The sequence below is a fragment of the Amborella trichopoda genome, chromosome 8, assembly GCF_054954075.1.
Source record: "Amborella trichopoda isolate Santa Cruz 75 chromosome 8, AtrichopodaSantaCruz75HAP2 v2.0, whole genome shotgun sequence".
NCBI lineage: Eukaryota > Viridiplantae > Streptophyta > Magnoliopsida > Amborellales > Amborellaceae > Amborella > Amborella trichopoda.
The window spans coordinates 43875711-43902811 of NC_142343.1; the positions used below are offsets into that span (position 1 = coordinate 43875711).

Consider the following 27101-nt stretch of genomic DNA (forward strand, 5'->3'; position numbering starts at 1 on the left):
CCTATATCTAACCATCTCAATAAAATTGACAGCTTATATTAATTGGGCTAGAATGAAAACTTTTTAAACCATTTTTTTAATTTTTTTTTTTTTTTTGTGATTGTTCTTTAGAATGAAAAGAGTGTATATTTAAAAATTCGTGTCAAACAAATGTCTCTAAGATAGTTTTTTAAAATGGTTGTATTGTATTGTTATACAATCGTTGTATGAAATCATTCTCCTATATAATATAATATTTATAAATAATATAATATAAAATATTTATATATTATATATAATATACAGTATAATATAAGATATTTGTATATTATGAATATAATATTTATATTATTATTTATTATATTATATATAGTATAATATTATAGTATTATATAACATATATATTATAGTAATATTATATTATATTAATATTAGTAATATTATGTATTTATATTAAGCATAGTGAATAGTGATCAACAACAAAGTTTTCAAAAATTAAGTTCCTACTTTTAGAAACTTAATCTTTTACTTTTTAACAAAGGAGTAGGAACTTTTGTTGAAATATTAGCTTCTAAACTTTTCATGGAAATTTTGAAACAAACGCGGAACTTTTCAAAATCCGTACTTTCAAAAATAATACTTTCAGAGCAACAAACAAACCATAATAGAACCAATATAAATATATGTATGTATTTTTTTTCAAAAAAACTTTTAAAAAAAACGTCTTCTCTATAAATTTCTTCACTAAATTCACATATTAAATTTTAGTTTAAATAAGCGCATTAACAATGGGAGTAAATTAAGAATTTGGTTTAACAAAAAGATTCCATCAAAATTTTCAAAAATGTGTATGGAAAAATACAAGCAATATATATTTTTTTAAAAAAGATATTAAAACAATTGTATATCTCAAAATAATAGGTAGAGTTAGAAGAATAAACCAATGAAAAATCTTTGTTTTTTTTTTAAAATTTAAACCCATAGCAATCTTATAAAGAGCAAGAGAGATATTCAATGATACTAAAGATTTAGACAGCTAGGAATTCAATGCGAGATTCAAATTTGCTTAAGAATTTTGTTGCTTTCTCTATGCATAAAGAAGTTTGATTAATTTCGTATTTTTATTTTTATTTTTTATTTTATTTATGTATATAATATAACATTTTGAATGGACCACTATTTTACATGTTTGGATCTTTATGTTTTATTTTAATTAACTCCAATCCTAAAATGAGAGCATTTTTTTTTTTTATTTTAAAAATAATTGTATACCTTAATTATAGTTATTGTTATTTACTAATTAGTTCTTTTGTTTAGTATTGTTGTTGTTGTTTCATTTTATGCTATGAACAAATCTACAATATATTTTGTACTTTGACAACATAATAAATATTGTTGCTGGATTTATTAAAAGTTTCAACAAAAAATTGTAAGTATTACTATAATGATACTAGGTAAGGCTATATGATTATTATTCCATGGCTATAATGTATCTACACAATAGCTGCAAATCATAATCCTAAATTATGTCATATTTACATATTCGATGTTTTCACTACTTTTTTTTAATCAAATTTGGAATATTCATGATCTTATAACTTACCTTTTCTTTTGGCAATATGTATTTTTACTGATTTTTTTCTCATACTTTTTGAAATAAAACAAATTTATTACCGAGGTTTTCGTTTGCTGATATTTTATTATTTCCTGATTTGCTAACTACGGGGTTGAGAGAGAGAGAGGCTTTATTTTGTTTTTATAAAGCCTAGGCCTTACAGAAATGGGAAATGTTTCTATGTGGCCCCAACAACATATAAGTTGTATGTGATCCCACTTCTTAGCCGTTCGATTTAGATTGAACGGCTACAAATTGTTCAACCCCAATGTCAAGCCAAACATTGTTTTATTGTTCATTTTTTCTACAAAATATTTTTGAATGCAATTTTGGGCATCCACTCATAAAATTAGGGTGATTATGGAAAAAATAAAAATAATGTTTTCTGTAAAAATAAATAACCAAAATGTCCCTGTAATTTTTAGGGGTATTTTGATAATTTTACATCACCGAAAATATTTTATTATTATCTCTATCGTGTGCGCCCCTGTCAGATCTATGCATGCCCCAAATTTTGCTTTACAAATATTTATAGAATAAAAATAAAAAATTAAAAACTATGAGCCGTCCAATCAAGATCAGATGGTTAAAAGCCAATTTATGACATTGTGACTCAAGCCATCTTAGCCATCTACTTAGATATGATGGCTGAGAGTAAGGGTCACATAAATTATATATATGGGTGGAGTTACATAGAAAGCCCTATAGAAATTGCATCCTTAAAAAATTTCAAATTATATTTTTTTTGGCTTAAAAGAAAAATTCTTAAGATTGAACATCGACCTTTTATTTTTTAAACGATGAAATCTAAGCATTGAAAAAAGCTCATAATAATTTTTTAATATAATCATTAAGTGATTTTTAGGCGGTTCTTGAAATTTTTTGATTTAAGATTTTTTTTTAGGTTAGTCTTCGGCCTGAGGGAGTAAGCACATAGCATGCTCCTGCAGGAGCATGGTATATGCGCTCTTGGGCTATTGCCATGATACGCTTTAGTGCAACCAAACACGCCAACCCAAATTGAATGATTATCTTGTATTGCAAAATATTATGAATAGTTTGTGATAATGAGTGAAAAGAGAGGATAAAAATTTGAAAACTTGGAAAATGGGTCGTTCATTTTGATGGAGTTCTTGATTCTGTAATTTTAATTGCCTATCCTGATCCAGTCAGAATAGGAAACCCCAAAAAAGAACTGATAAAAGAACAATAATAATAAAAAAGATGGAAAGATGTTTTAAGGTTGATTGATTCAATTTTGAAGAATCCTAAACAAGGTCGAAAAAAGAAAAAAAGTTAATAAAAAGGTGTTTATAAGGTAGTATTATACCGGTTTTGATACATTTTAGGAACTGACTTGATCCCAAAAAATTATGGATCTGGATCAACAAATTTTGAAACATCGTTTTCAAATCATAATGGAGCTACTCTTCTTCTTTTTTTTCCCTCTAGAATCCAATCGACTTCTAAGAAATTTTAGGCCACAAATTTGGTTAACTAGATATTTTAGTTCTAGGACCAAGATTAAAATTAGTCCTATGATCACACATATATTTCTCACCATTTCAAAATTTTCCTTCGAGAGAGTTATGGACAAAATTTCAAAATTTGCCACATTAAAGAGTGGATAGAAAAATAGGAAGTAGATAGGCCTCACAAATGTTTTGCGTGAGAAAATCAAAATAAGGCGCACCTAAAAAATTCACTAGAAGAGGTTATTTCGAAGCTTAAAAATCCTCATTTTGATCATCTCGACCTCAAGATGTATGGACATGAAAAAACATATATTTCAAGTCTTGGGAATAGCACATCTTGTAATGTATTATCTAGCGTCAATTTTCAAGATTGTCGAGTGTTCATAGATTTGTTCGATCTACACTATATTTGAATTTTTAAATTTTATAATTAAATATGAAAGTAAAATTTTAAACCATCAGAGAGATTTATGATACTAAAACAACATCTTTCGGCACTATTTAAAGGTCCGCCTTTCGTTTTATACAAACCACACCCTTCATTTATTGAAGTCAAAAGATTTTATGCTCCGACAAGTACATCTCCGTCGTGTAAAAAAAACCCTAGGAATATTTCTAGGACCCCTTATTTTAGGGATTTAAACTGCTCAACAATGGTGAACTTCAAAGAAGAAAAAAATACATACATCTTTATGAGGTTGGAAAAAGTGCATCATATGTAGCCTGTTTGAGTCTTAGTTGGTCAGCTGTTGTTTAGGAACTCAAAATCTAATTCTCTTGTCTTTCTTCCTATTTTTCTTAGAATTACTCAATTAGCAATTCTATAGTGGATCTTAGAATTCGAGATCGAGAAACTACTAAGTATTTACCCAATGGATTTATATGAAAAAAAGTTTATATAAGATGTCAACGTCTTTCTTTAGAAGTAAGATACACCTCACAAATCACTCGAAAAGGTTATTCTTCAAAAGGACCTTACAATTCATCATCTTGACCTCAAGATATATGGATCGGTCGATATATCAGTTTGGGTAATGGAGAACCTTCTCACCACCCCAAATCCCCACTGACATACCACTTTTATTTGTCAAAAAAGAGAACCTTCTTTATTTCCTTTTGGGTAGTTAATCCTTACGGCCTTCCACTATTGAAAGTTGAGTATTTTTCAAAAGTTATTGTTTAGGTTATATAAAACATGACATATTTATCAAATTCTATTACTGCAGGGTAAGGAGCACTTCTCTCAAATTTACTACGAGAGATGCATATAGTTTGATCTCCCAAACACAAAAAAGACATGCATACATGAGGAAGTAATAGACTTAAAACCAAGTGGAATAATGATTATAAATATGGATCTCCTTATTTCCACTGTAGTGCTTTCACTAAAATGATCACCTCAATTTATCTCTTGGCCCTCATCACTGATCTTCACCACAATATGTAGCTGAGGCCTTGACCAGTAAGGCAAACAACTCATTGGGCTTGGAGAAAAATGGGCTATGGTCAGAGTCAACATCCATCACCTCATCAGGAGACAGGAACCTGATTATCTGTTCTTGGAGCTCAAGACTAACCACCGTATCCTTTTTAGTCTTTATATAGACAGTACTCACTTTTTCAATTTGTCCTTCAAAACCTGAATCTGCAAATGCCCTGAATGGCGCCCTCCTCAAGAGCATGGAAGCCAAGATTGAGTCCTGTGAAACCCCACAAACCCCATAGTTACAATGTCTAAGTCCTACAGAAAGACGAGATGAGTATGTACGTTTTGTATTTCGAATAATGTTTGAAAAATCACTGATTTAGATAGTAATTCATTGAACACTATGTCGATTCCTAGTAGGATCGATGATTCTTAAAATATAATGAGAGAAAAACAAACATTTGAATAATGTTCGAAAAATCACTGATTTAGATAGTAATTCATTGGACATGCCAATTCCTAGTAGGATTGATGATTCTTAAAATATAATTAGAGAAAAAATAAAATTTCCAATCTCCATTCACAAACTTGAAATAAATGACACAAATAAATAAAAAAATTGAAGAGTGGACCTATTCTTAATAGTAAAAGCAATTCATAATCAAGCTTTTTAACTAGAACAATAGAAATAGAAAAACAAAATAATGGGTTTGGGCTTTCATGGTTACTGAATAATGCATATAAATAGCAAAAAGAAATTTGGCATTTAAGGATTACCTCATATGGACTAAGTTGGGATAGCATTTCTCGCTGCTTTTCACTGCGGAAAATAACGCTTGTGGGAGGCTTATTGGGCCCAAGAGCATACCAATAGTGAAACAAATCTTTGCGCAGCACTGTGATCGACTGTTAAATGGAATAATTGAGTTAGTTTTAGTAAAATTATATAGCCTAATGAGTAATCAGGATGGTGAGCGCCATAACATAACATCTTGAATTTTATTCCTATTATGGGTAGGGGATCCCTTCCCCACTGATATGAAAGACAAAAAAAAAGAGCTCAAAAGAAAATGGAAAGTATTATATAAGACAATTTACCTTTAGGTTGTGCTTGGATGATAGTTAGTCTTACCAGGAATAGACTATCTTACATAGAATTGATATGGCATACTACTATTTTGTTAGCTGTGCAGTACATGCCTTGTATTATATATAACTTTATTTGATTATTTAACAATTTTGGTAATTTTCAGCTATTTTTAGTTACTCTTGGCTAAAAACATGTGATTTTTGGGAATTAGTTTGAATAAAATGAAGATAATTTTTAATAAAAATAAACTTATATGTAAAACTGTTTATATATTTGTCTCATAGAAATTACAAGGGACACTATCGAACAACAACCAATTTCTTATCAAGATTAATTTAATTGAGACATTGAACAATCAACATTAATGAGTATCACAAACAAGCCCTTAGTACAAGATGTCACAACCACCAAAATTGATGAGAGATTTCCTTTGGGGCTCGACTGTAGAGAAAATACCACCTTCTCCGATGGGATCGAGTTTGTATTCCCAATTGTGAAGGTGGTTTGGGCATTAGAAAGGTTGAGTTTGTTAATGATGCACTTCTTTGCACATGGTGGTGGCAGGGTTTTATTGCAAGAGATCGACTTTGGTTTCAAGTGCTATCTCAGAAATATGGTATGGATAGACATGGGATGTGGATTGGAGGTGGTAATGGCAGGATGAGCCGCTTGGTTTTTTGGAGAGACATCTTCCTTTGCAAACCATTGATTCAAAGTAACCTGATATGAACCATTGGGGATGGCAATCAAATTTCTTTTTGACACCACAGATGGATGGGGGACTGTCCTTTGAAATTCTCATTTCTTGAGGTCTTTGATAAGATGCTGCAGCCTAATGCGAAGGTTTTAGAGGTTTTTGAAATTAGAGGAAGCCAGATTGTGTGGAATATTAATCTACCCTATAATAGAGTCAATGAGACTGTTTTTGGTAGTTTCCTTTTGCTCATGGAGGAAATACATAAGGTCTTTATTCATAGAAATATGGTGGAGGATGATGTTGTGTGGGAGCTAGAGCCTTTGGGTCTATTTTTTGTCAAATCTGTCATTCATGTGTTGTTCCATGATAGAATGTGATGGTCTTTACCACAAGTGGCTACTTTTTGGAAGTGGCATGTCCCTCGTAAAGTTCAAGCTTTTTTGTGGCTGCCGGCTCAAAATAAGATCCTCACTGTGCGCAATCTTATTAAAAGGGATAAATGTTTACCAAATGTATGCTTCATGTGTAAGGAGGATGGGGAATCAGGTGCCCACTTATTTTTACATTGTCCTTTTGTTACTAGGGTTTGGTCTTGGTTCTTCATTCAGCTTGGGGTGTCTGTGGCTATGCCGCAGAGTGTTCTGGGTGTGGCCACTGATTTAGCCTTTCCACATCTACCTAAGGCTGGTAGGGTGATATGGCAAATCATTAGAGCAGTGATCTTATGGGAAGTATGGAAAGAGAGAAATAAGAAGACATTTGATGGGGTTTCTTTATTTTTCATAGAATTTTGAGTACGATTAAGCATTTCATATGGTGCTGGTTATCAGTTACTAAAGAAAGTTGGGGCATTACGGAGAATGACGTATTATTGAATATGGAGAATCTTTATAGGATGAACTCCATCCCATGCAAGCCAAGAGCTGTGTGGTATCAACCTCTTCTGGGATTCAAGCTGAATTTTGATGGTAGATCTTTGAGTAACCCTGGGGTGAGAGATTGGATTGGGGGAGTGATCTTCTCCTATGCGGGTCCTATTGGAGAAGCCACTGCAAATTGTGTTGTTTTTCTGCCCTATTCTATGGGCTAAAATTTTTCATTGTGAAGATCCTAGGTAATGCTTTGATAGTTGAAGGAGACTCGTTGAATGTGATTCAATGGTGCAACAAAAAACAAAGAGTCTCATGGGTGTTGAAATCTTTATGGTTGCAAATTTTGGATTTAGTTGAATCTACTTCCATCTCCTTTACCCATCTTTATCGATGCAACTACATTGGTGGATTCTTTGGCTCGAATTGGGGTGACATTGCCTAGATATTCGAGCCTCTGACAATGTAATTGTGTAGTTATGCAGTTGTAACCACTTCGTTATTAATAAAATTAGTTAACATTGGTTTAAAAACAAGAAAAAATAAAAAAAATAAATTATCACAACCACCCGTAGTCTTTTTATGTGAAATCAGGCCTCCATCTCCTTTACCCAGGTTTATCGATGCAAATACATTGGTGGATTCTTTGGCTCGAATTGGGGTGACATTGCCTAGATATTCTTGCCTCTAACGATGTAATTTTGTAGTTATGTAGTTGTAACCACTTCGTTATTAATAAAATTAGTTAACATCGGTTAAAAAAAAAAAAAAAAAAAGAAAAAAAAAAAAAATTTTGTCACAACCACCCCTAGTCTTTTTATGTGAAATCAGGCATCCAGTGTATACCATTAATCATGCTCAAATTTCGAGAAAAAAAAATCCCAAACTTTGCTAAAAAAAGTGACACACCTTTGTTACACATCCCCATCTCCTCAATTACCTATCTGATAGTTGTGTCCTTGTATAGAAGGTAAATGACATTGATTAGATGATAAGCTCATGTCAACAATTCACTTATTGACATGTGGTATTTTCTGACAAGGCATTGAAAATTTGAGGTTTATAGCAAACTTGTTACATTTGATTTTCTTTTTTAGAAACCACCCATTACATTTATTACAAAATACAAATCCATAATTCCTAAAAATTATAAATAAAATAATGCAATTGTTATTTCTGGTGTAAAGTCCATCATATGAGATATGTGAATATTCTTAAATATCAAGGTAAAACCATTATATTTTAAAAATGAGTTATTATTGTGCTTCCAATTTATTTTGTAAGAGAAAATTCCAAATTATCGATTCTTATTATATAGTGAAAAATTATAGGGAAGGAACTCGATTGGGATTTGCTAATCTATGCAAATGTTGGGGTTTTTCATACTTTACTAACACCTCCCCAGTCACCCCATGTTAGTAAGGGAAGGTTAGGAGCGGTTTCTCTCCTTAAATGCACATTCACCGGCAAGGGTTGCAAATTAGTAGGTCAACTTGACACGGTTCCAGGTCTCGGCCAAATTGACTTGGATTGGTGTCGATCTGGATCTATTTTAGACTTTAACCGGTCTGGTCGGATGTGGATCAAGGTCGACTTGATCCGATATTTATATATATATATATATATATATATATACCATATTATTATATAGAATAAAATATTTATTAGTAAAATTTAATTTTCTTTTATGACCCAAACTTGATTTGAGACAATGGGTTGGTCAATACTTGAACCCGCTACAGGTCCACTTCGGGTCTGGGTCAAGCAAGAACCCGGTCGGGTCGCCCAAGATCCGGACTCGGACCCAAACCCAAACCCAATTCAGCAGGTAGGGGTAGGTCCTTGGTCTAGAAATTTAAAAAAAAATCAAAAAAATATGATCATATAATCTCTATGTACTTAATAATATGAATACCATGTCGGGTTGACCCTAACCTGACCTGGTAGGATCCAAGTTAGACTCAAACCCGGCACGGGTCCCAAACCCGACCATCAAGTGTATTGTTTGGGTCTAGACCCGGACCCCATCAGGTCAACCCAAAATATTTCCCAACCCTAGTCTGGGTCAACTTGGATCCGACCCAGCCCATTAACACCCCTGGTTTCCGAACCCTAGTCGGGGTCAACGTGGACGGCCTAGAGAATTGTTGGAAAGCCAAGTAGTAGCACATTGTATGCGTTTACCTTGGGGTCGAAGTTGGCAGGCCTTGCAGCCACATATATTACGAGGCTTATCCTTTTCCCACAAACACGAATAGCATTTGATAAACTAAGCCCACCAGCACTATGCCCCACCAAAATCACCTGCAATAATACGCACTCTAATTGCTCGAATTAATGCATGAGAGATAGAGAGACAGAGAGTTAAATCAATGTTCTAAAAATCGACTCCCCTAGCCCAGGCGAGCCACCTACCGGAGTCGGAGTCATTTGAGAGAGAGGAGAGAGATATTAATGAGATGGATTCATTTGAGAGATAGTCGTACTAGTTGCATGAATTAATATGAGTGAGAGAGAGAGTTAACTTATAATTTATGAGAGAGTGTCTAATTGCATGAATTCACCCATCAAGATCCAAAGAGCAGAGCCCACCCATTAAATAAAGTACCCCACCTCTCTCTCTCTCTCTCTCTTTTTCTGAATCTCACCTTTTGATTTTCCGGGATCTTCGAGATGAGATCGACCAGAGGCTTGTTGTACTCTTCAAAGGTGAAAATGGTGTCTGCATCTCCCATATTTATACCTGCACTAGCAAGGTCCACAGCTGAGACTTTGTAACCTGCATTCTTCAACAGAGAAGCAATTTTGTACCAGCACCAAGCTCCATGGCAGGCCCCATGAATTAGAACAAAGTGTTTATTGCTCTGATTTTCCTCTATGTTATGGCTACAAATTTCAGGCAAATTGGAAGCAAAAAAGGAAAGAAAAAGAGTAATGGAGAGGAATAGAAACTTGAGTTGCTTCATTTTGATTTGTAATTTTCACAATTTAGTGATAATGAGTGAGATGAGGAGATACAATCTATTTAATGGAAGATAGTAGCACAACTGATTAGAATTGTGACGAATTATTTATTTATTTTTTGTTTTTTTTCCGGCTCTTATTAGTACACGTATCAAAATGCTATCCATTGAGTGTTGAGGAGTGGATTGAAATGGAATAAGTAATACTTTGACTTGAACTTTTAACTTGTAATGGTAATGCTAATGCACTTTTATTTTTTTATTCACTATCTATTTCTCTCTCTAGAAGTTTTCAAATTTTCTCTCTCTAAGGCGGCCCATCACTTTCACTGTGCGCCCTTTTTCGCTATCCAATGTCCAACTTTTTCTCTGCCTTGGGCCCTTGTGATTGTTTTCAACTAATTTAGCACTTCCAAACAAAGTTAGTCAAACCACGAGGATATTGCAAAAATAAAATAAAATTTGAAAATAAAATTTTAAGTCATCATGAAGAATTTTGAAGTTGAAACAATGTTTCTTTTGGCACTATTTAAAAGTGCGCCATACTTTGATTGTCTAGGACCTCAGTCTTATATAAACCACACCTTTGAAGTTAAAAGATTTTGTACATCTCTTTTTTGTAAGTAAAAAGGAAAATCGCTTAAAACTCTCAAATATGAATTTTTTAATCATTTTACCCCAACCTAGCAACTCCTTCCCCCCCTAAATCATGTTTTTTAACAAATGCCCCCAATAGAAAAAGTTCATTTTTTTTAATGAAAATACCTTTTTTTTATATAACAAATCATTTTCATTGGAGAGGGCAGTCCGACGATTATTTTGCTGGAAAGGGCTGTCCAACGTTTCATTGTGGCCGTCCGGGGATTGTGCTATTAGAGAAATGGGCAGTCCAGCATTTTGAAATAGCACTCCGAAATTTTGAAGGGGCAATCCAGCGTTTTGAAGTGGCAGTTCGGCGTTTTAAATGGCGGTCCAGCGTTTTGAAGTGAGCAATTCGGCGTTGTACAAATGCGGTCCAACGTTTCTTTTTATTGGGATCCAAAAATGATTTATTATGTACGGGAATGGTATTTTCGTCAAAAAAAATGAACTTTTTGTATTGGGGGAAAAATATGCTAAGAAAAGTTAGGCTGGGATAAAGTGCATAAAAAGTCCATATTTGAAGGCCTAAATAAAACACTAGCAGTATTTCTAGGACCCCTAATTTTAGGGATGTGACCTGCTCAAGAACTACCAATTTCAAAGTTGAAAAAACTGCATCATATGGAGACTGTTTAATTCTTAGTTGGTCAGCTCTAATTGATTAGGAACTCAAAATCTAGTTCTCTTTTTATTTTTCTTTCTTTCCTTCGGAATTACTCAATTCGTAATTCTACAGTGGATCTTAAAGTTCTAGATCGAGAAACTACTAAGTCTTTACCCAATGAATAGAAAAAAGAAAAGTTTATATAAGGTGTCAACCTCATACTTTAGAAGTATGATGCACCTCAAAAATCCATTCGAAAGTATTCTTTTGATGTCAAAGAACCTTACAATTGATCATCTCGACTTCAAGATGTATAGATTCATGGATGTATTAGTTTGGGTAATAGAGATCAATGATTCAAACCTTCAAAACTTGTTCTAAAAGGTTCAAACATGTTTATCTAGCTTAATTTTGTCTCATAGGCTTTAAGACGGTGACAAATATCTTTGGGCAAGGGAAGTCAAAGGTTTGAAACATGAAAGTATGTTCTAAAAAAGCCAAAACAAGTTAACTTAGCTTTTTTTTTTATATCCACCACTTATATCATCAGGGATTATCTATAAAGTGACCATTTATATTTTGTATATGGAGGTCACAATCATTCTTGTCTCAAAATTTCAAAATGACTCATGTAAAAGTATCATTGAATAGACAGAAAGTTCAACAAAAAAAAAAAATCGCAGACTTACTCCAAGCCATCCAATTTGACATTTAAAATGGGTGATTATAAAAGTGTCGATGAATAGACACAAAGTTCTAAAAATAATTTCTCCGATTTCGTGACTCACCACAACCATTCCAATTTGACCTCTAATGAGTAGAAATGATTATAACCCTCATGTACGAGATAAATGATGCATTGTTGTGAATCCCATACTATGGTCAGAGCCTAATGTGCTATTATTTATGGTCGAGTCTAATGTGCTATGACTTAGGAAGGCAGAATCCTCACAACCTTCTTTATTTCCTTTTGGGTCTTTAATTCTTACAACCTTCCACTATTGAAAGTTGCGTATTTTTCAAAAGTTGTTGTTTGGGTTCTATAAAACAGGGCACGTTCATCAAACCATATTACGCAGGGTAAGGAGCACTTTCTCTCAAATTTAATAGGAGAGATGCGTATAATTTGATTTCCCAAACACAAACAAAACAAGCATACATGAGGAAGTAAGGGAATTAAAACCAAATGGAATACTGACCATACACATCCAGGGGTGGGAATAGGTCGGGTCCGGATGGACCTAGACCCGAAGAGTATTCGGGTCAAGGTTTTGGACCCGGCGCCGACTTTATGGGCTCAAAATTTGGACCCATACTCAGACACATCGGGTTCGGGTTCTAGTCATGTCCATTGCCACCCTATGACCATGAGTTTTTTTTTTTTTTTTGCCATTATTTTGTCATCATATACCCATATTATTGACAACATTTATAGTATTGCATAACATTTATTGATATTCACATACACCCACACTTCATATTGTTTTACGTAATAACAGGAAATTCCTAAGAAACAAACGTATTGGCAACATTTGTAAATACCTACATAACATATATCCATATTATTCCGGTCGGGTAGGGTTGGGTCCGGCTGGACTGGACCCAAGCCCGAATAATATTTGGGTCTAGATTTTGGACCCACAACCGACCCGCCGGATCCTGGGTCTAGTTGGGTCCATTACGACCCCTATACATATGGACGGACCTTCTTACTTCCCCTGTAATGGTTCCACTAAAATGATCACCCAACTTCTATCTCTTGACCCTCATCAATGATCTTCACCGCAATATGTGGCTGAGGCCTTGACCAATAAGGCAAACAACTCATTGGGCTTGGAGAAAAATGGGCTGTGGTCAGAGTCAACTTCCATCACTTCCTTAGGAGACAAGAACCCAATTATCTCTTCATGCAGCTCAGGGCTTACCACGTTATCCTTGTTAGTCTTTATATAAACAGTGCTCACTTTTTCAATTTCTCCTTCAAAGCCTGAATCTGCAATGGAATGGCGCCCACCTCAAGAGCATGGAAGCCAAGGTTGAGTCCTATGAAACCTCGCAAACTCCATAGTTAAAATGTCTTAAAGTCCTAAAGAAAGATGAGGTGAATAGGTGCATTTTGTATTTCTAATAATGTTTGAAAAATCGCTAATTTAGATAACAATTCATTAGACACTGTTCCGGTTCCTAGTCAGATCGATGATTCTTAAAAATATAAAATGTTATGTTTTTTCCTTGGTTCTTAGAACATAATGAAAAATGGAATTCTGATGTTTAAGCATGGCTTTCATTTCTCCACTATCCAGTGTAGGACTAGAAACCCACTACTCTCTCTACCAATGTTTTAAATAGCGGAACGGTCGGGTTGATTGTTCATCCTCAATCTCTATCTGGATCGGCTAAATCGGTAATTCGGATCATTCTCGGATCGTCCAGATTGGTAATCTAGAAAAAAATTTAAAATATAAAATAAAATAAAAATTAAAGAAATATTTATGGGGTGGGGATTTAGGAGGGACTAAGTAAAACATTAGATAAACTTAAAAATAAAATAAAATAAAACGAAAAGGGGGATCTTAGGAGGAAACTAGGTTGGGACCAATACTATCCTAGAATATGTTCGGTAGCTACCGATTTCACATCTGAATCAATGAGCTGGATCGGATATCACAAGGTCTTAAAGCACTGCTCTCTATAAAAACAAAGACAAAACGTACTTTTCAAGATATTACCATTCCATAAGCTAGAAAGAAAAAACATAAACAATTAACAAAAAGAAAATAGGGGTGTGGGCAATTGGTCTGTTCCAATGCTCTTCAATTCCCACCAATTCTCTAAAAAAAATGCATAAAGTTTTAATTGTCATATACCATAGATCTAAGTTCCACCTTAACAAAAAACATAGAAAATGATTTTGCTTCTTGGCATTACCTCATCTTTGTGTAGAATCTAAAAATATTTAGAGAAAAAAATATCATCTCCAATCTCCATTCACGAATTTAAAACAAAAGGCACAAATATATAGAATAAATTGGAAAGTAGACCTATTCTTAACACTAATTCATAAAAGAAAATTGTTTCATGCGGGCTGGACCCGCATATCTACAATATGCGGTCCAGAGGTATAAAGCTCCATGTTAAAGATGGATGCAAATAGGTGGTCCATCTAAAAATAATTGTAAGTAATGGTCCAAATGTTTTTTTAATATAATTATTATTTCTAGTTTTCAAAATTTTTTTTCATCTTCATGATCTTCATATTAAAGATTATATATTATATAAAAATTAGGATCAAATTATATTTAAAAAATATATTTATTGCCAAACCCGCATTTCTACAATATACGGGCTGGCTGCATAGAAACCGTGTTCACTCCTAAATAAATTTTTTTAACTCGAAGAAAAGAAACATAAATAATGAGTTGGGTTTTTAATGGTTAGTAAATAATGCATATAAATAGCAAAAAGAAGTTACCTCATATGGGCTACGTTGGGATAGCATTTCTCGCTGTTTTTCACTGAGGAAAATAAAGCTTGTGGGAGGCTTATTGGGCCCAAGAGCATACCTATACTCAAAACACATATTTGCGCAGCACTGTGATAGACTGTGCAATGGAATAATTCAGTTAGTTTCTAATACCAGTATATATTCTCATAGGTAGTTAGGGTGGTGGGTGTCACATTATGATATTTTGAATTTTATTTTTATTATAAATAAAGGGTCCATTTCCCGTTGATCTACCCAAAAAAAAAATAAAATAAATAAAATAAAAAAATGAAAGACAAAAAAAATTGTATGATAAGACTATTTTTTTTTATAGCTTGTGTTTGTAATAGACTGTCATATCTAGAATTGATATACTTTACCTAGTACTATTTTGTTAGCTGTATTATATAGAAATATAGTTAATCATTTAACTTTTTTTTTTTTGAGATTTTCAGTTTTTTTTAGTTTGTTTTGGATAAAACCATATGCTTTTTAGAAGTTGCTTTGGATAAAGTAAAGATAGTTTTCAATAAAAGATAGACTAATATGTAAAATTGACTATACATCTACCTCAAATAATTTTACGAGGGATACTGTCAAATAATAGATAATTCTTTTTTAAGATTAATTTTATTGAAACATTAAACTATCAACAATAATGAATGTAGCAAACAAGCCCATTGCATAAGAAGTCACAATCACTCTTAGTTTTTAATGTGAAATCAAGTGTTTAGAGGTGTGCCATTGATCCTGATCAAATTTAAAGAAAATTTTTCTTTACTTTGTTCAGAAAAGTGACGCGGCCTTTGCTACACATACTTTCCCATTTGATTTTTGTCTTTTTCTTTCCTTCTTTTTTGCTTTTTGTTTTTTTTGGGATGAGCCGGTGGAGAGAGGGCCTCTACCCTTGGTAGGACTTGTGTATAGAATGATGCATTGCAAATTGTCTTGTGCTAACCAAATAAGCCTGGGCTGCTAAGGGTAAGTGACCTTGATCAGCTGATAGGCTCATTTCAAATTTTGAGTGAATATGTTGACATGTGTTGTTGCTTTCTAGTAAGGATTTGAGATTACAACCCTTTGTCTATCCAGGATAGACGGGTTGACTTGGGATAGAAAATGGGCCTTATGAACAGACAACAGTTTATGTCTTTTCAACTCAAAATAAAAGAGGGAAATTATCTTCGTACACCATATTTTTTAAGTTTTATTTCTGAATAGACCTAAGGATTCAAAACATATGTTGAGGTGTGTTTTTCTCCAAAACTCTCTCCTCTTCTTCAATATTAAAAAAATATTTTTTCAAAAAATATTTTTTTTAATGTTAAAAGAAAAGAGATGTTTGGGGAAAAACACGGGAAGAGAGAGAAGAGGTTTAGATATAAATAAATAAATAAAATCTTTTTAACTTTTGTTTGGACTAAAAAGATGGGATAAAATTATTCTAAGGGGTTAAAAGATATAATATATGGTACTTCTATACTGCAAGATATATTTTGAAACTTTAAGTATGTTGAAAAATACAACTTAAAAAAGATGTACAAAGATATTTTGGTCATAACCCAGACCAGATTACGTTGACCCATCGTGTCGAAGGGTCGACCCCTTTTCTCACCCATAGTCGGGGCCAACCTAGATCTGACCCGGCCCATTAATACCCCTATGTGTGACATCACACCCTTGGGGACGGGTTAGTACATTGTTTGAAACCCAACTACCTATGTCTCTTTACCTTGGAGACGAAGTTTGCAGGTTGTGCAGCGGCATATATTACGAGACTTATCTTCTTCCCAAACACCCGTATAGCATTCGATAAGCTCAACCCACCAGCCACTATGCGCCACCATAATCACCTGAACAAATTCAATCATTCTTTTTTCACCAATTAATTTATGAGAGAGAGATTAGTATGACAAATCCATTTTGAAAGAGAGAGAATCATATTAATTGCATGCTAGCCGCGTTAAAAAAATCGCCTAGTAACTTGTAAATCACCCGGTTCAACTTGCCTAACTCGACAAGTCCAAAAAGGTTTTAAAAAAATAAAAAATAATAATAAATTTCAAAAAAAATATATGAAGGTATGGTTTCTATAAGGTTGCAACCTTAAACAATCCAATTAAGACGTACTTCCAAATTTTATTATAACATGCAATTTTGAAGTAAAAAATTCTTAGGATTATTTGACAATCTATTTTTATATCTAATTATAAAATTTTAAAGTTAAAAAATGGTTAAAATCAAGTAGATCTATAAACATATAGAAATCTTGAAAATGGACGGTCTAGATAATGTGTTGCAAGATGCACTATTTCTGGGACTCAATTTTTTTTTCACAAACATTTCGATGTCGAGATGATCTATTAGAGGATATTTCAACATTAAAACAATATTCTCAGATGGACTTTTTAGGTGCATATGTAATTCTACATTTTAAGATTGCAACTTTATGTAAACTTTTTCCATATTTAAAACATGATTAAATAAAGCGAAAAATTTATATAGAATCGAGGCTCTAAACAATCAAATTTGAGCCGACCTCAAAAGTTTCACTAGAAGAGATTGGTTTGATGCTCAAATATGTTCAAATTGATGGTCTCGATATCAAGATGGAAGGACATTAAAAAAAAATGGATTTCAAAATTTTAAAATAGTGTATTTTGTAACCCATTTTTTAACCGTCAAGTTTCAAGATTTTCATAGATCAGTCGATCTACATTATTTTTAAAGCTTTAAACTTTATAAATAAATATAAAAATATATTTTAAGGCTATCACAAATATTTCCAATATTGTAACCACATTTCTCGATACTATTTGAAGGTAGGCTCTCATTTGATTGTTTAGAGCCTAGGCTCCATACAAACGGCACCATTAAATAAATCACACCCAAATGAAATAGAAAAGTAGTGAAAAAAAATGAATTTAAAAAAGTTGATTTGTGCCAGGCGTATTTTTTAATTTTTTTTTTAAAAATAAAAAAATAAAAAAATAAATGTTCATAGCCAAAACACTTTCCAATATTTGCCAAAAAGATTAAAAACATTGAAAAACACATCACAAAGAAATCCTTTATTTTTTGGAATTTTATATAATTTCTTTTAAAAAAATTGATAGCCCAAACAAATGGCCGTTATTAAAAAAAAAAAAACGCCCGATTTTTTTTGAAAACTGCCCCGTTTTGTGACAACCGCCCGTTTGTTCCTACTCGGCCACTTTGTACTAAAAAATGGCCGGTCGAGTATTGGTCATGTGGGGGTCCACCCTCCAGAGTGGACCTCCGAAATCGTGGTTAACCGGGGTTGCCTGGTACTCGGTTCGGATCTAACCGATCGGTTCCAATCTAACCGACCGGTTCCAAGTTGAACAAACTTTTGTTTCAAACACTATTCAAGAGAGAGAGACATTCGATGAATTCATATGAGAGAGAGAGAGAGGAGAGACGTTCTATGAATTCATATGAGAGAGAGACATTGGATGAATTGATTTGAGAGGGTCATCTAATTGCATGAGAGAGAGATGCCTGTTCATTTTATCAATGATTCTAATATAATTGACATACTCATGAATATTCATAAAGCCCACCCCTGAAGTATCTAATAATTCGTCTCTCTCTCTCTCTCTCTCTTCCCAACCCCCCAACCCACTACACCACATAAATACATCAAATAAAACAATCTCTCTCTCTCTTAAAGTCTCACCTTTTCATTCTCCGGGATCTTGGAGACGATATCCATGGCAGGCCTGTTGTATTCTTCAAAGCTGGAAATGGAGTCAGCATCTTCCATATTTATCCCTGCACCACCAAGGTCCACAGCTGAGACCTTGTAACCTGCATTCTTCAAAAGAGAAGTTATTTTGTACCAGCACCAAGCACCATGGCAGGCCCCATGAATCAAGACAAAGTGTTTATTGCTCTGATTTTCCCCATTATACTTTGGCTATTAATTTCAGGCAAATTGGAAGCAAAAAAAAAGAAAAAAGAAAAGAAAAGAAGAGTAATGGAGAGGAATAGGAACTTGGGTTGCTTCATTTTGAAATATAGTTTTTACAACTTCGTGATAAGGAGAGAGGAGATAAGTCTATTTAGTGGAAGACAGTAGCACAAAGGCTCAGAATTGTGATAATTATCATTTTTTCTTATTATTATTATTATTTTTACCGCCCTTAGTAGTGCACATGTCAATTTGCTATTCATTAGAGTGTTGAGTAGGGGATTCGCAAGGAGGTAGGAATACTTTTGAGTCAATTTCTCCACAATGGTGATTTTTGTTGAGGAAAGCGTAATTTTTTCTTTCACTATTGCTCTTTCTCTCTTTAGAATTTTCCACTTCTCTCTCTCAGCAAGGGAAAGGTTTCCATACTTCCCCATACATAATAGAAGATCTATGTTTCCTCTACCATCTAGCCGTCCAATTTTGAGCAAGAGAGTCACTCACCGTTTGAATTTATATTCTTCGTCTCAAAGTATTTTATTTTTAATTTTTTTTATACAAATTATACGAATATGAAATTTGGTACGTCCCATCTTCTCATTGGGGGCAACCTATAAAAAATATTAAAAATAAATTTTCGATAAAATATAATGACCAAAATACCTTTTGAAACTTTCAAAGGTATTTTGGTCATTTTATTTTATTGAAAATATTTTTTTTTTTATATTTTTCGATAATGCGAGTTTAATAGAGGATTGGAAGTAAAAAATTTGATGTTAAAATAGTTTATAGAAAAAAATTAAAAATAAAATAGTATTGAGATGTGACATTGTGATTGGGACAATCTTAGCCCTCTGTTCAGTGTGGACGGTTGGATAAGGGGAAGTATATAAGTTTTATGCTGTAGGGGAAGCATAGAAAGCTTGCCCTGGACATCATGTGTGCTCCTTTTTTTTTTTCATCCAATTTCTCTCGATATGGGTCTCTTCTTGAACAGTGATTTAGCTGTAGAATAAAGGTGAGAGATCAACAGGTGATATCGGTCAGTTGAGCAGGTCTAGAAGAATTTGCATAACTGGATTTTGTTGAAGGTTAGAGAGGTAATTTTGTATTCTAAAATCTATGATCTAACTCTCATTAGTATATAATATTTTAATTTGCCATGCATGTGGATGTAGCTCTTTTAAGGTGAATCATATAAATCATTATATTTTTATGTGTGTTATTTCTTGTATTATAGTTTATACTCATAGCTATTTTATTTCTAGTAGGTTAAATATATGATTATGGAAGGATTTTGACTTTTGAGATTTTTGTTTCCACATTTAAGAGGGGTCTTAATTCCTAAGAATCAAAACCATCTCTAAGATTTATTAGAAGGGAGCCGATTTTGGAGCCAAAAGTTCCATGAAGTGAAATTCCCTCTGGGATTGAATCTGGAGCATCCACATTTGAAAGACATCAAATCTAGGGAATTTCGAGCTTAAATTCTGTTTTCGACATTGATATTAGATGCATAAAATTTTTTGAGAAGATTTTAGGTCACATAGATTCCTTGCTAGTAGGGTTGTAAAATGGTCGGGTGGAGCCCAACCTGGATTTGACCTGATTTTGTGACAGGATGGACATGGACTTGAGCCATCGAATTTCATTGAGTCCATGTTAAAACATAAAAAGTAAAAAGTACATAAATATATTAATAGGGATTGTCAATCTGCTTTTGTTACAAAGATGTCACAATTATTCCTACTAATTAGATGCTAAAATAGATGGTTTGAAATGAGTTATAAAGTCTTAAATGTTTTTTTTTTTTGAACTTTGAGTCTATTCAATAACACTCTTACAACTATTTATTTTGAAATCTAAGAGACAAGAATGATTGTGACTTTTTTATACAAAAAGTAAATAATCACTTTATATACTTTTCCATAATAATATCCTTTATGATATAAAAAATATGTAGAATATATTGAGTCGGGTCTAACCCAACCCGATCCAACCCGATTAGGTTTGGGATGAACATGGCATCCGACCCAATTATTGGGTCCACATTTCTAGACCCAGACTGGACCTGCTTGGTCCAAAAGCTAAACCGAAAATTGGACATGAGCCCATTGGATCCGCAAGTTGACCAAACCCAATTGCTAGCCCTACTTACTATTCGGGCCGATGATCCATATGTACAATTTGGATCCACTGGATCAAACACCCTAGGCATATCAATTTGATATGTTACTGATTCGGTGAGGTAACATTTTCGACACCGATGGTTAATCATCTTCTATTATCACTAGCCATGGAATCCTTTCACATTCATGAGTACATATCCAGCCATGGTAGTTGGGTCCCAAACTTATATAAAACTTAAAGAGACTATTAATCTTTTGTACGCATCTATTTTCACTTATTAGATGTTAAATTGGATGGTTCGGGGTGAGACATAAAGTTTGAGATTTTTTTTTTTTTCTGAAAATTTGTGTCTATTCAATGACACTCTTACAATTACTCATTTTGAAATTTAAAGGACAAGAATAATTATAACTTCCATGTATAAAATATAAATAATCTTTTTATAATCGATCCCAAAACTTAAACTCAAGAACAAATACTACAAATAAAACCAAGTATACTGATATCCCACACACAGATATGTGCTTCACTTCATTTTAAGGACCAAACGATCTACTTTTAGGGCAGTTAATCGCTACAGTATGTAGCCGCAGCCTTGCTCAAGAAGCTGAGCAACTCATTGGTTGCAGAGAAAAAGAGCTATGATCAGCCTCCACTTCTAAGACCTCCTCTGGAGAGAGGAAATGAATCAGCAGTTCATGGAGCTCTTGAGTGATCATTTTGTGCTTGTTGGTCTTCACATAAAGAGTAGTCGCTCTTTCAATTTCCTTTTTAAGTGGTGCATCAGCTAAGGCCATGACCGGCGCCCACCTCATGACCATGGAAGCCAGGGTTGAGTCCTGTCAACCACACATTTGAATTAGAATTTTAATACTTGGATTCAGTGGCCATATTGGTCATGGGCTGGATTGATTTGAATTGCCCATCTGAGGCGGATCGAACCGATTCTTGTAATCAATTCAATAAAATTTAAATATTGCTTTTAAATTTGAAAAAAATGAAAAATAATAATAATAAAATAGGTGAAAATCGGGTGATTCAACTGATTTGAATTAGTTGGTTTTTTGACAGAATCAGGTGAGCGCCTTTAAATTGGACTGATTCTGAATACGGATGTGGATCAATGATTTTGATTCGGATCGATATTTTTTTCTAATATTTGGTGGCTATGTATTTTGGGTTAGAGAATAGTTCATACACAGTATATTTATCGTTATACGTATAAAATTTGGTCCTCAAACTAAACATTCAAGTAAATGAAATAAAATGAAAATCCACCTATTTTAACTGGGAAAATTATCACAAATATCCCTCTTTTTTTTTTGGTTATTTGAAAAAGTTTAAATTTTCTAAAACCTCATTCATACTCCTATACACCACTGTTTGCATTTTTTTGACTAAAATTCCCTTAGGGTAGTCGTAGATCCGTGAAGGCATCGCGGTTAACTGAATCCCGTAATTGTCATACAGATTAGTTGCAATGGGCTTCAAACTTTCAGTCACGACGGTTCTAACAAACCGCGATGCTATTACTATTTGAACCATCACGACACTTAAAAAACCATGATAGTAGTCTAGCTCTGCACCGTTATTAAAGTGCCGTGATACAATTTGAGGTACGTTATAGAAATGATGTTACAGTGGATAGAAGCAGGTAACACTGGATTTGGATGCCCATTCGTGTTGGACTAAATCCTTGGGATGTTGCAATTGTAGATTACTCATGGCTTCCCATTTGTTGTTCCTTGATTGGTTTTTGGGTGGGGTTGGAGGCTCGATTGGAACCTTTGATGCTATGGCCTTTATGTAACCATGGAGCCAAGATGCCCAACCCTCACTTATAGCCAGTGCCAATAGGGTTGAGAATTTACTTGATCTGGATTCAACCTAAATTTGAATCCTATCCATATTTGACTATGGATCCAAGATTTAGATCCAATATTCGGATTCGGATCCAAAATTTAGATTTAAATAGTAATTTGTGTCGGATTTGGGTATAAGTGGATATGATCTGAATCTAACCTATTTTTTAAAATAATATATATTATTATATATTTATTAATTTATATATATAATATATGTAAGTATTTTAATTTTTTATAATTATATTTTAACTTAATAATATACAAAATTAGAAATACTTCATATCATATATATAGTTTCAGATCCGGATTTAGATTCGACTATTCTAGATTTGATCGGATCTGGATATGAATCCAATATATACTTTTCATATCCAGATATGGATCCAATGTATACTTTTCAAATCCAGATCTAAGTCTCAACCCTATCTGCCAATGCCTCCTATAACATGATTACCATCTCAGTATTGTATTAACTGTGAAAAACTAGACTACCATCATAGTTTGTAAGTGCCGTGATGCTTCAAACTAGACTACCCAACAAGAAAATTTATTAAAAAGTTATTGAATTTAACTTTCAAATAAAGAGAAAAATGAAAAAAAAAAAAAAAAAAAAGAAAAAGAAAAAAAGAAGCTTTGAAGGCCTTACCTCATGTGGACTATGTGCGTGTAGCATTTCTCTCTGCTTGTCAGGGCCAAAAATAAGGCCCGTAGGAGCCAGATCCTCCCCATTTCCGTAATGATCGAGTGTAGTTCTTTCAAGCTTTGAAACAAAATTTCAACATGGGTTTTTGATGTGCACCTTACTTTTATATTATACGGTTCTAATTTTATATAATCTTTTTCAATAAGAAAAAGATTTTATACGAGCAGATTTTCTTTTTTAATCACAGAGTAAATGAAGAATATGCATACACGAGAGCACAAAATCTTTTGGCGATTACAAAATGAAAAAAAAAAAAAAGAAAAGAAAGAAAAGAAAGAAAAGAAAAAAGAAAGACAAATAAGTGAACATACATCGGGGAAGAAGTTGGCAGGAGCAGCTGCTACATAAACCACGAGGCTTATCTTCTTCTTCCCAAATCTGTAAATGGCATGCGTTAAGCTGGCACCACCTATGCTGTGCCCCACCAATATCACCTGAAAATACCAAACTTGCTAGGGATCAATAATTCCATGAGAGAGAGAGAGAGAGAGAGAGAGAGAGAGAGAGAGAGAGAGAGAGATGTTTTAGTACAATCTGAAACTGTCTTCAAAAGCACGAGTAGGGACAGGACTCGGCCATGCCATGCCCGATCCGAGTAACTCGGGCTGAGTCTACGTTACCCGGCATGTGTTGGGCTGAGTCGGGCAAGCCAAAAAGTGTTAAAAAATATAAAAAAAAAAAGAAGAATATTTTTTAAGTAAAATTAAATTAAGGAAAACAATTATATAAGGGTGAGGCCTTGAACAATCAAATTAAAGAGCACATCAAAAATTTACTAGAAGAGGTTGTTTTGATGCCTAATTTTTGTCAAATTGATCATCTTGAGTTAAGATGTATGAACATGAGAAAAAAAAGATTTCAAGTCTTGAAAATAGTTCATCTTGTAATGCATTTTTTAGGACATCAATTTTGAAGATTATCAAGTGTTCATAGATCTGTGTGATCTATACTGCTTTTGAAGCTTTAAATTTTATAATTAGATATAAAAATAAATTTTAAGGCCATCACATAGATTTCTAGTATTGAAATAACATATTTTGATACTGTTTCAAGATGTGCTTTACTTTGATTATTTAGGGCCTTAGACTTCTACAAACCGTACCCTCAAATAAAATACATCTAATTGAAGTTAAAAAAATAGTGAAAAATAGATTTTGAAAAAATCAATTTATAACAGGGTATTCTTAAAATAATCCAAGAAGAAAGAAAAATATAAAAATAAGCATTCATGGCCAAGACAATTTTTAATTTTTGCTAATATGATAGAAACAATAAAAAATATAATAAATTTCTTATTTTTTGGATTTTATACGTTTTAAATATTATTTAGATCTCCAAGTTGGACCACCTAACTCGAGCATACATGGGGTTGCCCAAATGGCGAGTCCAAGTTACTCGAGTAAGTTCGAGTTGGCTCCCCCGAGTTTGTAAACATTGATATAAAACAATGTTTTCAAACTCTGTTTCGTCCTCGGATTCAGCAAGGGCCTAAGCTAAGTAACTTGGCCGAGTCCTATAAATGACCAGATCAGCTATTTTTCTTCGTCTCTCTATCCATGGCGAGCAACCTCTTCATCTGTCGTTTCATCAAAACCCTTTCGATCTCTCTCTCTACACTGATTATTGGGCTACGTGGAAAGTGAAATTGTCCCGCATCAAAAAGATTTTGCAACAAATAGCAACATAAAATGATGTGAGCTCAGGGCCCGAACGCCCCTGAGATGAAAAGGTAAGCCCATGTGCCAGGGATGGTTTACCATGAGCTCCAAAATGTTGTTACTTTTGACTCTCATTTTAATCTTATTACTTTTACCTCTCATTTTAATCTTATTACTTTTAACTCTCATTTTAATCATATTACTTTTTAATTCTCATTTAATTTTATTACTTTTAATTCTCATTTTAACCCTGTTTCAAAAGTTCATGTTCAACTGCCTAGAGCAAAAAAAAACTATAGACATGTTTAATTGTCCGAAGACGCGGCTGTCATGAAAGCCGAGGCTCCAAATTTAAGCATAATGTACATAGTTGCTATTGGGTAGCATGAAAGCCGAGGCTCAAAATTTAAGCATAATTTACATATAATTTTAACTGCCTAAAGCAAAAATAAAAAAACTATTGAGCTGTTTAATTGTTGGAAGAGGCAGGTTAGTATGAAAGCCGAGGCTCCAAATTTAAGCATAATTTATATAATATAGTTGTTATTGAGTAGTATAAAAGCCGAGGCTCCAAATTTAAGCATAATTTACATATAGTTTTATAAACCGTCCAAAGCTGCGGCTTTCAAAAGTTGAGGCTCCTAGTAATCTAATCAACCACTCCCTTGAGTATTTTGGGTGGTTTGAAAATTTTAACGGCCCAAAATATGGAAAAAACTAAATATTTGGACAGTTAAAAAATTGTCTTTCAAACTGTTGAAAGATGCAATTGTTTTTGTTTTGTTTTGTTTTGGGCTAGGGACCTGCCCAAACCCTTTGTTTTTTTGTATTTTGAGAGGTTTGAAAATTAGAAATTTCTAATGTGCTGAACCACCACTTGGCCTGTTTTTCGTCTCGACTTTTATAACTAAAATATGAATAAAAAAAGTAAAAAATTTAAGACCTAACCATCAGAATGAAAGGGATGTTTTTCAATTGTACAGGGCTGAGGCTCCAAACAAACAAAGTAAGACACACCTTTAAATAGTGTTAGAAATTTATTTTCGGTACTAGAAAATGTGATGGGTTGAAACTTTATTTTCATACCTAATTATAAAATTTAAATCCTAGAAAAAAGTGTAAATCAATCAGATATATGAGCACCTGAAAATCTTGAAATTTAAGGTGCGCCCTAATTTGATTGTTTAGAGGGTCGCTCTTTATATAAACTTTTCCTAACATAAACTGTACTTTAGTTCCAAAAATTATTTTGTGGGCAAGTGCATAAATTTCCTCATTTAAAATAACTCTCTCCCTCTCACCTTTTCATTTTCTGGGATCCCTGAGATGACATCCATGGCAGGCCTGTTGTAGTCTTGGAAGGTGGAAATGGAGTCAGCATCTCCCATGTTTATTTCTGCACCACCAAGGTCCACAGCTGAGACCTTGTACCCTGCACCCTTCAAAAGAGAAGCTATTTTGTACCTGCACCAAGCACCAAGCACCATGGCAGGCTCCATGAATGAGGACAAAGTGTTTGGTAGCTGGAGTTTCAGTTTCCCCCATGGAGGGTCTATATAATGATTAGGAGTGAGAAATGAGGTGGATGAATTTTATGAGAGAGAGAAGAGAGCCACGAAAACTGGAAATAGTTGTGATAGTCCTGGTTTTCCATAATAATAAACAATTAAAAAAGGAAAAAGTTTATATAAAGCTGAGGCTCTAATTAATCAAATTGGAGCATACCTCAAAAGTTTCATTAGAAGAGGTTGTTTTGATGCTCAAATATCTTCAAATTGATCATCTTGACATCAAGATGCATGAACATGAGAAGAAAATGGATTTGAAGTATTGGAATCTCGTAATGCATTTTTGGACCATCAATTCTCTGGATTTTCAAGTTTTCGTAGATCTGCTCACGATCTACACTATTTTTTAAGCTTTAAATTATATAATTAAAGACGAAAATATATTTTAAGGCTATTACA

At 33.5% G+C, this 27101-nt stretch overlaps 1 protein-coding gene, 1 long non-coding RNA gene and 1 pseudogene across 4 annotated transcripts; all 3 read right to left on the bottom strand.

Annotated features, from left to right (window-relative positions):
- Positions 1-4147: 4147 nt before the first annotated feature.
- LOC18432367 (methylesterase 17) lies at positions 4148-10159 on the bottom strand. Of its 2 annotated transcripts, XM_011624374.3 has the most exons (4): positions 9800-10159; positions 9336-9455; positions 5273-5401; positions 4148-4769 (listed from the first exon to the last, which is right to left on the bottom strand). In XM_011624374.3, the coding sequence occupies exons 1-4, from the start codon at positions 10115-10117 to the stop codon at positions 4491-4493; spliced, it is 846 nt and encodes a 281-aa protein (XP_011622676.1). In that variant the 5' UTR covers positions 10118-10159; the 3' UTR covers positions 4148-4490. The 2 variants fall into 2 exon arrangements, with proteins under 2 accessions (XP_011622676.1, XP_011622677.1); XM_011624375.3 differs by lacking the exon at positions 9336-9455.
- Positions 10160-13036: 2877 nt separating this feature from the next.
- LOC148781127 (methylesterase 17-like) lies at positions 13037-26740 on the bottom strand (annotated as a pseudogene). The gene is made up of 5 exons (XR_016061483.1): positions 26436-26740; positions 23788-23910; positions 18545-18784; positions 16577-16697; positions 13037-13353 (listed from the first exon to the last, which is right to left on the bottom strand). The product of XR_016061483.1 is annotated as a methylesterase 17-like (transcript).
- On the bottom strand, positions 21311-23525 carry LOC148781128 (uncharacterized). The gene is made up of 2 exons (XR_016060852.1): positions 23420-23525; positions 21311-21747 (listed from the first exon to the last, which is right to left on the bottom strand). It is a non-coding gene; the product is annotated as an uncharacterized LOC148781128 (long non-coding RNA).
- Positions 26741-27101: the final 361 nt, after the last annotated feature.